The sequence below is a fragment of the Excalfactoria chinensis genome, chromosome 2 (genome assembly GCF_039878825.1).
Source record: "Excalfactoria chinensis isolate bCotChi1 chromosome 2, bCotChi1.hap2, whole genome shotgun sequence".
NCBI classification, from domain to species: domain Eukaryota; kingdom Metazoa; phylum Chordata; class Aves; order Galliformes; family Phasianidae; genus Excalfactoria; species Excalfactoria chinensis.
Genome location: NC_092826.1, coordinates 133,811,176 through 133,824,322, shown reverse-complemented (window position 1 = coordinate 133,824,322; position 13,147 = coordinate 133,811,176). Strand labels below are relative to the sequence as shown.

The 13,147-nt window shown below is 38.7% G+C and overlaps 1 protein-coding gene across 1 annotated transcript in view; it reads right to left on the bottom strand.

Moving 5' to 3' along the window:
- Positions 1-13,147, bottom strand: part of LMBR1 (limb development membrane protein 1) — a 61,459-nt gene that overhangs the window by 41,938 nt on the left and 6,374 nt on the right. The window contains exons 2-4 of the mRNA XM_072328260.1: positions 6,715-6,787; positions 4,925-4,964; positions 2,531-2,670 (exon numbers count right to left, since the gene is read on the bottom strand). Of these exons, the coding sequence (XP_072184361.1) occupies positions 2,531-2,670; positions 4,925-4,964; positions 6,715-6,787 (253 nt within the window). The remainder of the gene's footprint in view (positions 1-2,530; positions 2,671-4,924; positions 4,965-6,714; positions 6,788-13,147) is intronic.

Below are 13,147 nucleotides of genomic sequence, written 5' to 3'. Positions count from 1 at the left end.
AAGCAAACACTACTCTGTAAACCCAGTGAATGCCACAAGAGGGAGCCCCTTCCAAAGGTAATGTTTAGAAATAAACGACTTCTGTCAAGCTCTGGGATGCCCCTGGTCAAGCCTGAAACCTGTTCAAATCTCTTGACAGCTTCACACCAACTGAGGTAAACCCTGTTTTAGTTCAGTCACCTCTACCACTAGCATCAGCTTTGGTCTGTGTGTGGAAACACATGGATGCTGACTGCCTCCCATGTTGGCCATTGCTATTGGACTTCAGAAATATACACAATACCATGCGGGCATAAAGACTAAATCAAAAGATGATGTTCGCTGGATAATTCAGAGTCTTTTCCATGTGAAAACTACGTTTTTCCAGCAGATTTCCAAGTAGCCTGCATTTTCTGAAGTACTGTAAAAACTCTAACATATAAAGAGTATTGCAGAATTGCTCACTATAGAATTTTTACCCTCAGCAATACTGCCTTGTCCCCAAGGTAAACTCAGACAGCGTGAAGGATTATTTTCTATAAAACGGTCTCTTTTCCCATGTTTGGGAGAGAATATAACTGCCTGAACATTTAAATTCCTCATTGCCATGTGGAAGGCATGCTAAATTAGCAGTGCCCTATTACACCTGTGACAGCATAGAACACAGAACAATTTGACAACCAAAAAACTTTGAAGTCATGGAGCCTAGTCTCTCACTTAACACAGATAATCTGCAGGTGCAGTCAGGCTTCTCAAAGCTTTAGCCTGTTACATTTTGGAAAATTTCCAAGGATTTAGTCTCTCCAGACAGCCTTTTAACTATGTATTGTGAAGCATATTACCCTTGTGTCCTGCACACGTTGCTTCTTGCCTCACAATGCATGCAGCAGAGAAGAATTCTGGCTCTTTTCTCTGCATCCCCATGTAGGCCAATAAATACTGCAGTCAGCTCCCTGAGCTTTCTCTTTTACAGAAACTCTTTGCACCCAGGGACACAGCCTACTGATTTGTTTGTTCCATTTTATTATCTAACCCAGTTGCCTCCTGCAACACCCAGGGTCTCTACTCTCCCTGGTTTCCCCCTCTGGCACAGAGACCTGTGAAATCCTAAAGCAGATCTCACCAGCAAAGACTGAGGCAAGAACTACCTCAAGTTAACAGCAGGATGATGCTTTACTCGATCTTGCTGTATATTTGTCCCTACATCCCATTTAGGAAATCAGGCTTCCCTAATTTCACCCCAGAATATCAACTCCGGTGCTATTTCTATGCTCCTCCTAAGGCAGCTCATCCCCACTTCTACCATCTAAGCAACTCCAGATTTGACCTCAGGAGTTCCCATTAGGCCAAATCAGCCCCTATCACACCACACCTACTTGCTGTCATGTACTCTCAGGTGCATTCTTACAGCACTTTAAGGAGGTTATCCCTGGAAAAGCATCTTTGGGGCATTCTCCAATGACATCCCACTTCCTGAACAGTACAAAGTCTACTCCCTTAAAGTACGCCTTTATCCTATTACTTCTCTTATATTCTTGTTCTACTATCTAAACCACGCACACACACACAAAAAATACTCAACTAATTTCAGAAAGAAGCAATATGCTTTTTCTCCTGGCTTTACCTACCCACGTGTTAAATCTGTTGTAAATTTACTTCTCATTAATGAAACCTGCGAAGTTGGGGATGGAGAAATTCAGGAATTTGCTATACATATTATCAGATATCTTATTGAAGTGCGTATTACCAAACAAAAATGAGATTTCGTGTGATTTCATGCAAAGCCCAATTACCATCTTAACTTTATTCATTTCAGATTAAGTACCTCCACTCTCTGAAACAACACATTATCTCCTTCCTCCTACCAATTCCTTTGAAGAACATCATGTTCCCACCAGCTATTTCCCTCAGACAAATAGAGGTATGAAAGAAGTTATTAGTATTCATTACATTTATTTTCTTATACTCAAGCATATTAATCAGCATCAGAAAGAATACAAAGCTCAAGGCATCATCCCTCCAAGTGCGTTCCCGGAAGTTACACTCTTCTTGAACTGCTTCAATGCAAACAAGTTGTATTTTCACCCTGCCTCTTTATTATGCTCAATACATTTACATTGTGATTTTCCTCGCTTACAATTAACAGTTGAATTTAACTATCTAATCGTAACTGCTCACAGCTATCATGTTTCTTCAAAAGCAATTATATCTTTTAAATACAAAGTCATCATCAGAAGCAAACAGGCTCATGAAATTTGCATTTACACACAAGGAAGTTTGAACAGTATGTTTTCAAGTTACTTAGGCTCTGGTAGGTCCTATTTACAATGGTATTCAAAGCAGTCATTTTGGTTTATTAAAGAATTACTCAGGCTTGAAGGGATTTAACAACAGAACAGTGAAAACAGATTTTTATGATGCACAACACAGCAGCAAACGCAACTAACCAACAAAATACCAACAATTCATCTAACATCTCAAATGAAAATAGCGTCATTAGTTTAAAAATAATACAGATATCCATTTTAATTACATTATGCTGAGTACTAACCATGAATTAGTGAGCCATTTAACCACTGAATATAGTAGTTTTGTGGAAAAGAAAGCAGGATCTCATTGCTGATTATTGAGAAAGGCAGAAGCAGGACTGCACCAGCTGAAACTGCTAGAGTGAAGGTGCTCAAGAACAGCCTGAAATTTAAAGAAATGTACCACTGTTACCAACAACAACACGCTCTGAGCAGGGTTAAACAAAGTAGTTAGCTACCTATTAATCAGTGTCTGAAGGCAATCCTGTGATTTCCACAGTATTTCACATCAAACAAGCAAATTCTAATACCAAGTAGCTTATGGAATACACTGAAATACTAACTAGTAACTAATTATTAGTAACTAACTAGTAATTCTCTTTAGAATTATAGGCATTCAAAATTACAAGATAAACTGCTGAAATTCATGGGATTTCTTTTGATAACTCTTTTTGCTTTTAATTTCCCCTTAAAATCTTACTATACTTTTTTAACAGCAGAGTAGCTGTTTAATGTCTACAAAATGGGTACAATTACAGAAATATATTAACATCAAACAAATAATCACTGCTTTTCTTTCACAAATTATGTAATTGAATAACATCTCATAGCTTGGGGGTTTTTGGTAACTGCAAAGTCAATACTGAGGCATCCTTAGGATTATGTAAAGTATTCAACCTTATTCCTTTTAGATCACAAACACGATTCAAATGAAACGCCATCTGGTGGTATTGGAAAGAACTGTGCTTTTCAAAAGATAAAGGCAAAAACATTCCTACAGAGCACAACCACTAAGAGAACAAAGCTGCACAACAGAAATTGGTAATTATCTGAGTTTTTAACAGGAAAGTCGATAAGCTACTTAAAGAAATTTTACTTTTCCTTAATGGTCTCTGCAAATTTATTATTCATTCACAGTACTTAATTTACAGTAGAAAGTGTGGCTCGTTTCATTTCAGAAGGTACCGCTATGTGCTTTTGTTGGTGGTTTGAGCTATTTTTCATTTCCTTAAGGACAGTGAATTATTCTAAGCCAGAACTGTGAAACCTAAAAAACCATCTTCTAAGATGCCACAGCAGTTTGACTGTTTTCTCCCCCACCCGCCTCTTAAGTCCTGAAGACTGTGCAGTGCAAAGAAATACCTACCTGTATGTCTGATAGCCATTGCTTTCTGAAAAATAATTCACTGAAAGGACATTATTCTGAAGTGCTAATCCTGTCCCGACTTACACTGCAGTCTTATGAAGTACAGAGTATTTACAATTGATATTTCTTATATATTAAAGCTAAACTAGGAAAGAAAATGCAGGGTAATAACAGCTACCCAGCAAATTTTACTCCTTGGATGCTGAAAAACTGAGAGTCAAGCTAAGATCACTGCTGCCACAAAAATCATTCAAAGCAAAAGTTTTAATTCACTGCATTTTTAAAGCATTGGAGAGAACCTTTTCTCTAAATTAGAGCTGAGAGCTTCCTACACTAGAAATGTAGGTAGTTTTTACCTCTCTTGATCTGAAGGCCTTGTGGCAAATGAGCACTTCAAATTCATAGAGAGAAATATCAGACATCGGTGGGCAAAGCATGTCTAAGATTTGTTTCATCTCTGTATGCCTTTCAAGCTTGCCACAAATGCACAACCAAAAATGAACAGCTTGCAATGTACTCGGCACTTTCCCAGAGTACAAGACAAATCAATAAAACATGCAATGAAGCTCTCCTTCCAACAGGATGACAGTACCACCATGGAAGAGCTAAGAATATCATAAGTAAGTAGCAAACCCACATAGTTTAGCAAATTACAAAATGGAGAGGGCAGCAACAGCTCACAGATGTTCTTTAAATCTTCAGACATATTTAAATAGGAGATTAATATCTAGCTTTATTAAAAAGAACAGGAAGAGGACAGTCTCTGGCAGACCAGCAGGTCTGGCAAGTGTTTCACTTCCATTCATTATTCTTTTATAAGCACTCTTCAGATGATCAAATGCAGATGTCTACTTCAAGGCGAGTTAAATCGCTCCCAAGAATCCACTGCTCCCCTTGATAAGATTGGTATTAAGTAGCACAGTGGGACGTAATTCACATATAAGCACCCATATTTTAGACACCTTAACTTGGATGCAAATCTTGCACCACATCGTACCTCTAGCATCAGGTCCCCATGCAACCTTCTAACCAACACAGCACTTACCAGGAAGGTCACAGGTGAATGAAGCCCTACACCAAACTGCCTTCTATCATCACGCCTTTCAGAAAGCAACTTGCCACCTAATCAAATATTTTTCCTCTGCCCTACAAAAGCACCAGCTATTTGTCATCACATTTAAAACAGACTTTTGCTTAATTTGGAAGCATACACAATTCTTATCATACATTCAGGAAAACAACGTGGTCTTAAAAATAGAGCTATACATACGATATTCTGTTAACTATGGCATCTTCATCCTCTTGCTCATCTGAAAATAAATAAATAAATAAATTGGAGCCAGTAAATGGAAATCTGTCGCTGTACATTCCAATTGTTTGAAATAAAAGAGGTCAATCACACCCTTCATGTATCCATTATGCCCTTTTCTGCACCTCTTGGTGTTATTTACACATTTGATACCATCTCAGAGTGAGTTTTTTTTCTTTAAAGTCTGAGCTTTTCCATGACTTCCAACTTCAGAATAAACAAACCAGGTGTTTCAAGTTTAACAGTCATGGACATTCAAAATAAATGCGTAGTCACCAACACGGTGTAATTTTAACAGAAGAATTTCCTAAGAACAGGAGTTTTGTTCCCATTTCTTTGAGTGGAACCTGATGCTGTTTTGATGGGAATCTTATGGCATTTTCAGAGACCAAGCGCAGGTCTCTTAAGAATTACTTCAGCTAGAGAAGTTGTTGTAAAAACAACAAACTTATCCAGAAAACTCCAGAAGTGCCAACTCTACAAACTGATCAGTAAGATTCCAGCAAGAAAATGGAATTTGTCTATGTAAATGCTCACAAGACTTTCAAAAAGCAATGACAGCTGCAGAGCGTTTCTTCTCACTAGCTGATGAGACCAGCTGCCAAAGAGGGTAAAAGTGTCCTTAAAGCCAACAGTTTGTCAGACCAATTCCTCCTCCCCAATACATACCAGGATAACAAGGTATTACATTTTATCCACCTGTTTAACTATTCATTACATTTAAAGAGCATACCTCTTTTTTTTAAAAAAAAAAAAAAAAAAACAACACTAAATTTATTTAATATTTTACTTATTTTATACACAAGTCCATCTATTAAATGAACTTTATTCTAACAGGCCATTAAAGACCAACAATCATTTTCTACCCAAATTTAAAGCATTCAACATCTTGAGGCACACAAATGCTTTTCCAGCATGTCTGACTGTGCCTCAAGTCCCAAATAAGCCATCAAGAGTCAAACATTCTGCTGCTGTATACACATTTTTATGCTATTTGCCTTTAGAAGAGATAGAAGAAAATGACAGGGGTCCCTAAAGATTACAGATTAGTTCCAGACATACAGAGTTTGTAAAGTAAAGGAAAATAATTTTTATCTCAAGGAATAAGAATTCAGCGAGGTCATAAAGAACAGGTTAAGGAAGAACACCAAAACAACTACACCTAACAAAGTTTTTACTAGTTTCATTAGACTAAATCTACTACTCCCCTTCAGCAGTACTGGCAACCTTTTTATTTACCAGCTAGAGTTGTGAACTTGATTTTGACACAAAAAGACACTGATTCTAGTAAAGACCACATGAGAGAAGCTCTAAAGGCAATAGAGACATAATTTGCTACTTGAAATTCTCCCCTTTCTTCTGTCTCAAAACAGTTATAATCCAGGCTGCCACAGTGCCACAATGAAGCAAGTTGTGGCTATCCACACCTCCTCCCTCCAACCACATACTCTCACTCCATCATGAAGGATCAGCTGTGGCACTCGCTGATCTTCACAGACACTTCAATGTGTTTCCTGGCATAACAGAAGAGATGGAGAACTCAAGGCTTGGGAACAAAGGGAACAGACAAAGGATAAGACAGCAAGGTATACCAGCAGATCAGCTCAGGATGATGTGGTACTGCAGCCAGAGAAACACATTTGGTCAGAGATCCAGGCAGGTTCTTCTGCTTTTCTTGTGGTAGCAGTAAGGAAAAGAATAACCTACTCACTCAAAAAACACAATGAACATATTAACAACTTCATGCTTACCTGCTTTTCTTTTGTATCTTGTGATTATGAAGTAGGACACTATGTAGAGTACAGCAAATAGGAGAAAACAGATCTGGAATAAAAAACAGTTGCATTTCTTAGGTCATGAAAAATGTCTGGGCTATAATAACAAAATAAAGAGAAAACTCAGAATCCATCATTTAAAGTTCAGTTCAGACAGTAGCACTGGTACCATTAGCATAAAATCAGTATTGTTTTTATGGTTTACATCTTACAAAGTTAAACCAGTAAGAACAACTCAAACTAATACAACGGATCCACTACAAGTCCATCAGGTTTTGCCTTAAAATAGAAACAAAAAAAGCCCTGCCAGCAGCAGTTTGTTTGCTTTGTGTGTGTTTGGGGTTTTCCTTTTGTTGCAGGGTTGTGGGTTTTCTTTTTTGTTTGTTTTTGGGGATTTTTTGTTTGTTTGTTTTTAGGTTTGAATCCGTTTAAGTTATGACAATACGAAGAGCAATAACCCATTTAACATGGGGTAATTGTACAATGGGATTTTGAAGATCTATAACGGAATAAGCTACCAACGTACACAAAGAAAAAAAAGCAGCTGTTTGCTGTTTCTATCACGTCTTGAGCCCAACCAATTCTAAGCAACAATATATACCAGTGAGACTGCCACAGTGGACACCCATGCATGAGCCAATCAGTCTACAGTCAGAGAAGCCAAGGGCAGAGCTCCCCTCCTCACAAGTCAGACAGCTTATTTAGGTCAGACACACCTGGAGCCTGGGATGACTTTCTAAGTTTCTAAGATTTGGCACTAGAACTTCAACACAATAAGACGAGGCCAAAACAGCTACAAATACTTCAGGAATTTGGGAGGGAAGGAATTGAATGACAAGACAATTTTAACCCTCCACATCTTCGGGGATAATAAAAAGAAACGAGTCTCTTGAAGGAGAGTTCAGTGGCTCAGCTTTGCTTCCTTAATCTAGTTTACTGATGCCTATTAAAAACATGAGTCAGTCAGAAGACAGTAAAGCATGTCACTCTGTGATGATGTGACCCTTAATCTTCTTTAGTACTTGAACAATAACAGTAAGGTGCTGTATACCAGCAGTGCAATTCATTTTTATTAGCTTGCGAACACAGTACCTATGCACAAAGGCTGAGAAACTACTTGCAGCAACCCTAATGACTAAGACTATTTCTCTGTTTCCTTCTGCTTGTGCACAATCCCAGCAGTCACCAAGGAGGTCTCAGAACACAGCAGTTAACCGATTAAGCCTGAATTCTTTTAGCAGGTTTTATTAATGAAGAGAGTTCACCCTATTGCCTGCATAGGTTTTTCAGTCAGTTCTGCCTGTATGTGCAAATCATAACATCAGAACACTGTTATGTTTTGCTCCAAACCGAGTTTTAATCTCCACTTTGATAAGAAATTGCAAAATTACTTCACCAGGCAGCACTTAAACTACTTCTTTAATTGGTTATTTAAAGATCTGTTGCCTTTAATCATAGAAGAGCTTGGCTTGGAGAGGACCTTAAAGATTATCAAGTTTAAGCTCCTTAATAGGAAAGATGGACTTACTGAAAAATACAAATAAAAGTAACCTAGTGGTGTTATTTCTCTTATGCAGCCAGACAGATAAGAATCAAAGCACAGCCAAGCATGGCATCTGGATGCCTGTAGTTTCCCTACATGCTTTCCCCAGCAATAGTACCATGCAATAGGTCTGAAGTGGCAAATGAGCTCATTCTGAACTGACAACACACAATGGTTATATCGGAAATACTGATGCTAAAAAAAAAAAAAAAAAAATCAAGATTTCATAACTATGTCTCTGAATTCGACTATTATATCCAAATCAAGTTTGCTGCCCCAGCTTCCCAGAGGCTGCTTCAAAGACAGCAACTTCAATAAGGAAAAGTGATTCAATAAAAAATATGCTGGTATATTTTTGAATTGGAAAGGGCAAAAACCTTGAGAAGCACCTTGGGTTTTCAGAGCACTCCAACGCAGCCTGTCCTGTCAGTAACAGGTAACTCAGTGCTAGTGCTGAAAAGAGTCCTTCTCTAAGTTTCCAGTTCCTTTGAAACTAGACCAAGCCAACAGACAGAGAGCTCTAATTTTAGGCATCCGACTTTGAAAATTAGGTATGACATGCACAGGGTCAAGTCCAATTATTTTTACAAAGAATCCATGAGACCCAAATAACTTTGTTTCTGTCTAGAATACCGTTAAGCTCTCTTTTATTTAAGAAACAAGAACGTAAGTATGACTGCAATCTCAAATAAAATAGATGACCTTTACTCTAGCTGTGATTGCAAGGTTACAGTGAAAATGTGGGTCTGTACTCACAAGACACCCCTGAGATAACCGACCTATTTGCAGGGCACAGCAGGAGAAAGCTGCCCAGTAACATGAACTATCAAATGCTGTATTTCTGGTCTTAGATGACAGCTACTTAACAACTCAGCAATAACGTGTAACTATATATCTTGGTGTAATTACCCTTCTACTTCTGTCAGAACGAAGAAAAAAAATGTTGCCATTGTAAATATTTGGTGAGGTGTTTATTACTGAAAATATATCGAATTTTTAATGAATAAAGAAAAGAAAGCAGCAAATTCCCATCAGTAGAAGCTTCAGGTTCTTAACAAGTACAAGTGTTCACAAGTTAAAGCTTTGTACTATTTGAAAGAAGACAAGGAAACTCAAATATGTCTCCAGTCTTGATTTATAACCAGTGGAACCCATTGTCCTGAGCTGCTTGTAACCAGCTTTCCAAAGGGAGCAGCAAAATCCTGCACGCTAACTATTTTTAGAGTAGAACTCCTTTAAGATGAGGAAAAGGAATGTGTTTGTCTATGAGAGCTGAAGAACAGACTCCACTGTCCTGTTACACTGCAATCCTGGGCTCTTCCTCCTCACAGCGCTCTTTGTTTCAAGGTATTTTTGTACGGCAGCACAAAAAGAATACTTGCTTGCACTTGTTCTAGCTTCATTCCACATTTCTTAATTACAAATAAGTGAGATTGTATGCAGTGCTCCATGTAGGCCCATGGCTACCTGACATGGCTACCAGCAGCACTACGCCATCCCTTCTGCACTCAAATTACTTCAATCTGTTCACCCAAAACCCAAGTTAGTAATTGAGTTATTCTCTAATCACTGAATTCATCCCTGCTGTTCTCCCCATCTGCTGAGCAGCTCTCAGCATGGGATAGAAACTTGTTTTCAGGGCTCAAGTGCATCACCACGTCTTTTTATCCCTTGTAGAAATCATATCTTAATCTCTACTGCCTCTGTTTCAGGGTAACCAGGTCCTTTGTGCACTGTGTTCCACTGATGCAGAGTGTTGAGCAGATCTCTTGATGAAATAAGTGCATCCTAAGAGCAAGACTTCCCTTCATCGTCAAAGCTGAGTAAGACTGATCTTAATGCTGAGACCTGAGGAAACTGAATAGCAGATTTTTCCTAATGTGACATCTGTTGTCACAGACACTACAACCAGCTCCTTATTCACTTCACAGCTCCACTACAAAGGCATATCTACTCAGTTTAAGAAGCATGTTTACATGTATTCTCTGGATACAGCATATGCAAAGGAAACAATCTAACAACAGTCACGTGCCTTTGAAAAATAATTCTTAGCAACTCCTTTATTTACTACCCTTAAAAAAGGCTTAAGATAGGGTAACTCCACATATTTATATGCTCACAGTATCCTAAGCCAAGAATTAACTTTCCTTTCTAATCAGAGTTCTTAAGAAGCATCCAGGTAATCATACTGAAATAGAATGCTATTCTAAAAAGCACACCACACACAAATGTACATTGGTATCTTCAGAATACTTCAGTAACATATATAAGCTAACACCACAGTGTGCCATTAAATCCAAGTCATACTGCAAGCCATGTTTTCAATCAAGAAACAGTGTTTTATGTCATCATTCATCTCTGCAAGAAGATCTGACAAAAGTTGAGGATGCTGCAAAGGCAGTGAATCTGGAACAAGTCGTATTGCTCATAACCAACAATCTTCTGCAAAGAGTTTGTCACTGGAGCTCAAATTAAGCTCTTCCAGATTCAAGGGAAAGTGAAGACAATGTACACGTCTGTGATTAATGAGGATTCCTGACACTGATGGCATTAATTAAAAACTTATGACTTGAAGATTTTTCACTTCCTTAAGTTTATTTTAGTTTTACAGAAGCACAAAGCAGTCATCATGCTGCTGCTGTCAGGCTGCTCCTAGGAAGCTATGTCAAACCTAACCATGGTATGTTCTCACATTATAGGGGAAGCACACGATCTTTGATTGACCAGGTGCACTCAAATACAAAGGAAACTAACAAGAATGTAATTTTTATTGTCAGAGCCCAACAGTTATGCAAAATAATTTGTAATGTGTCTTTTCTTTTTCTTCTAAACACCACCCAGCAACTGAAAACAAAACCCGTGGATGCGGTGCTACATTTAGGTTCTTCCTTTTAACTGGGAGTAAATAATTCATTTGAATTTCTCTGCATAGAGAAAAAAAGAAACATCTGGCTCAACAAGCAAACAAACACATCCTTTCCTGGAGGTCCACATGTTCATTTAGGAAAGGAAGCTCTCTGTGTTTCTGCTGTGATTATACACAGGACACACCAAGAGAAACCACTTCTGGAGATTCACTGCATTTTGTTGTCTTCTATCCAACTCTTCCACAGAGAATCATACTTCTGGATCTGTACCAGACAGCTCCTGCGAGGATGACGCTGGAGATGAACTGCATGCTTTTCAGTTTGTTGCTATGTGCATCTGAGGGGCTGGAACTGTAGACACAAACTAAACACAAGTAACAAAAGTCTGAACTAGCTCAAGTTACCTTGTACATATCCCCAGTAGTTAATAAAGATCAGCTGACAACAATTTGTCCGTGGTGATGACCTTTAAAACCTTGGCAATGAAGTTCGGCCACGGATTGAAAGCCATCCCTCTCTTCTGTTAATTACTCCACTCTAGTCAGTGATGCCTTCCTGCTATGAAAAAGCCGAGTATCTTACAGAACACAGTGCTTTAACAGTAAGGAACCACCACAGAACCCTCATTCAACAAGAGCTCACAGCCCTTAGCACATTTATTTAACGCACACATAACCTTTTCACTAGAAAAGCATCCAAGCAGACAGCTGATCACTTCTTCATACTTAACCGCACTCTGGTGCTTAGAGTAGGCAAAGTAAATCTGGAGAAGCAACACAGACAAGACAGGGTTGTACTGTGCTCGAGTGAAAGGAAAAAGGAAATATGGAACAAAGGAAGGAAGAAAATAACTTCAAAGTAGTAGCTATGCCAGTGTTAAGGATAAAAAAGCAACCGTTATTACACATCCAACAGCATTTCTAGGTGAAGCATACACAAGAAAAAAGGCTATGGACATAACAGAGAGCACCTTCACTTCTTGCTGTTACTTGACAGAACGTGCCCTTTTACCTACACAGAAAAAAAACAACACAGAAAGAAAGGCAGGATACACCATGCAACACCACCCTGCAAAACACACCTAAGAACATGTGTAAGAGTTGAAAACTGAACAGGGTTTTGCTTGACCAACTATTACCTAAAGTAGCAGTGCTATACTACCGAGTTTTAACTTCTGTTATATAAAACAACACAGCACTACACACCCATCCTACTGCTGCTATAGTGTCTGAATGTGCATTAAAATGCCACACAGCAGCTGAAAACCTTCTTCCTACTGTTCCACTTGGCAAGTGCTTTTGTTTACACCTGGGAAGAATGGCAGGAATAAAGAGTAGGGAAGCACAGGTGGAGATGGATCAAAGCTGAATGTACGAGGCACCTCTTGTCATGTGAAGAACCAAGGCGACTGCAGCAGTACCAGGTCACCTCTACCCAGTCCCATAGCTTTTACAGTGATGCATCATCAAAAGCTGCTAATTGCTACATGCATGAAAGCAAACTACAATCATGATGTTTAAAGTCTCTCCCGTTCCCACATTAAATATCATTCAAATGCTCGCACACTACTAACTACCAAGAAGTCAGGGCCCCTAGTCATTTGCAGATGTACGCATTTACAGCCTTGGAGGGACTGGAAAGAGGACAGAACATAGCAGAAGTTAAGGTTTTCCCAACAAGAATCATCACCAACTTCCAAATGAGGATATATTTCAAATCAAATACAAAAACAAGAGAAGACTGGAAAGGTGAAAGCACATTAAAAATATATGAATTAATAAATCACTTGCAACCTTCAAATAAAAGCAGTGAATTCTAACTGCATTAAATCTATAGTTTCGATACTTTTCATTAACCCAGAGTCAATCTCTCCCTTGCTTACCTCACCTAAAGAAGGTGAGGTAACCAGCTCACCCAAAGCTGTTCCCAGCTGCAGTTCACAGCTGCACTTCCACCAATGCCAGGCTCACCCTGAAGGCACTTCTCTCAGAGGGTCTGG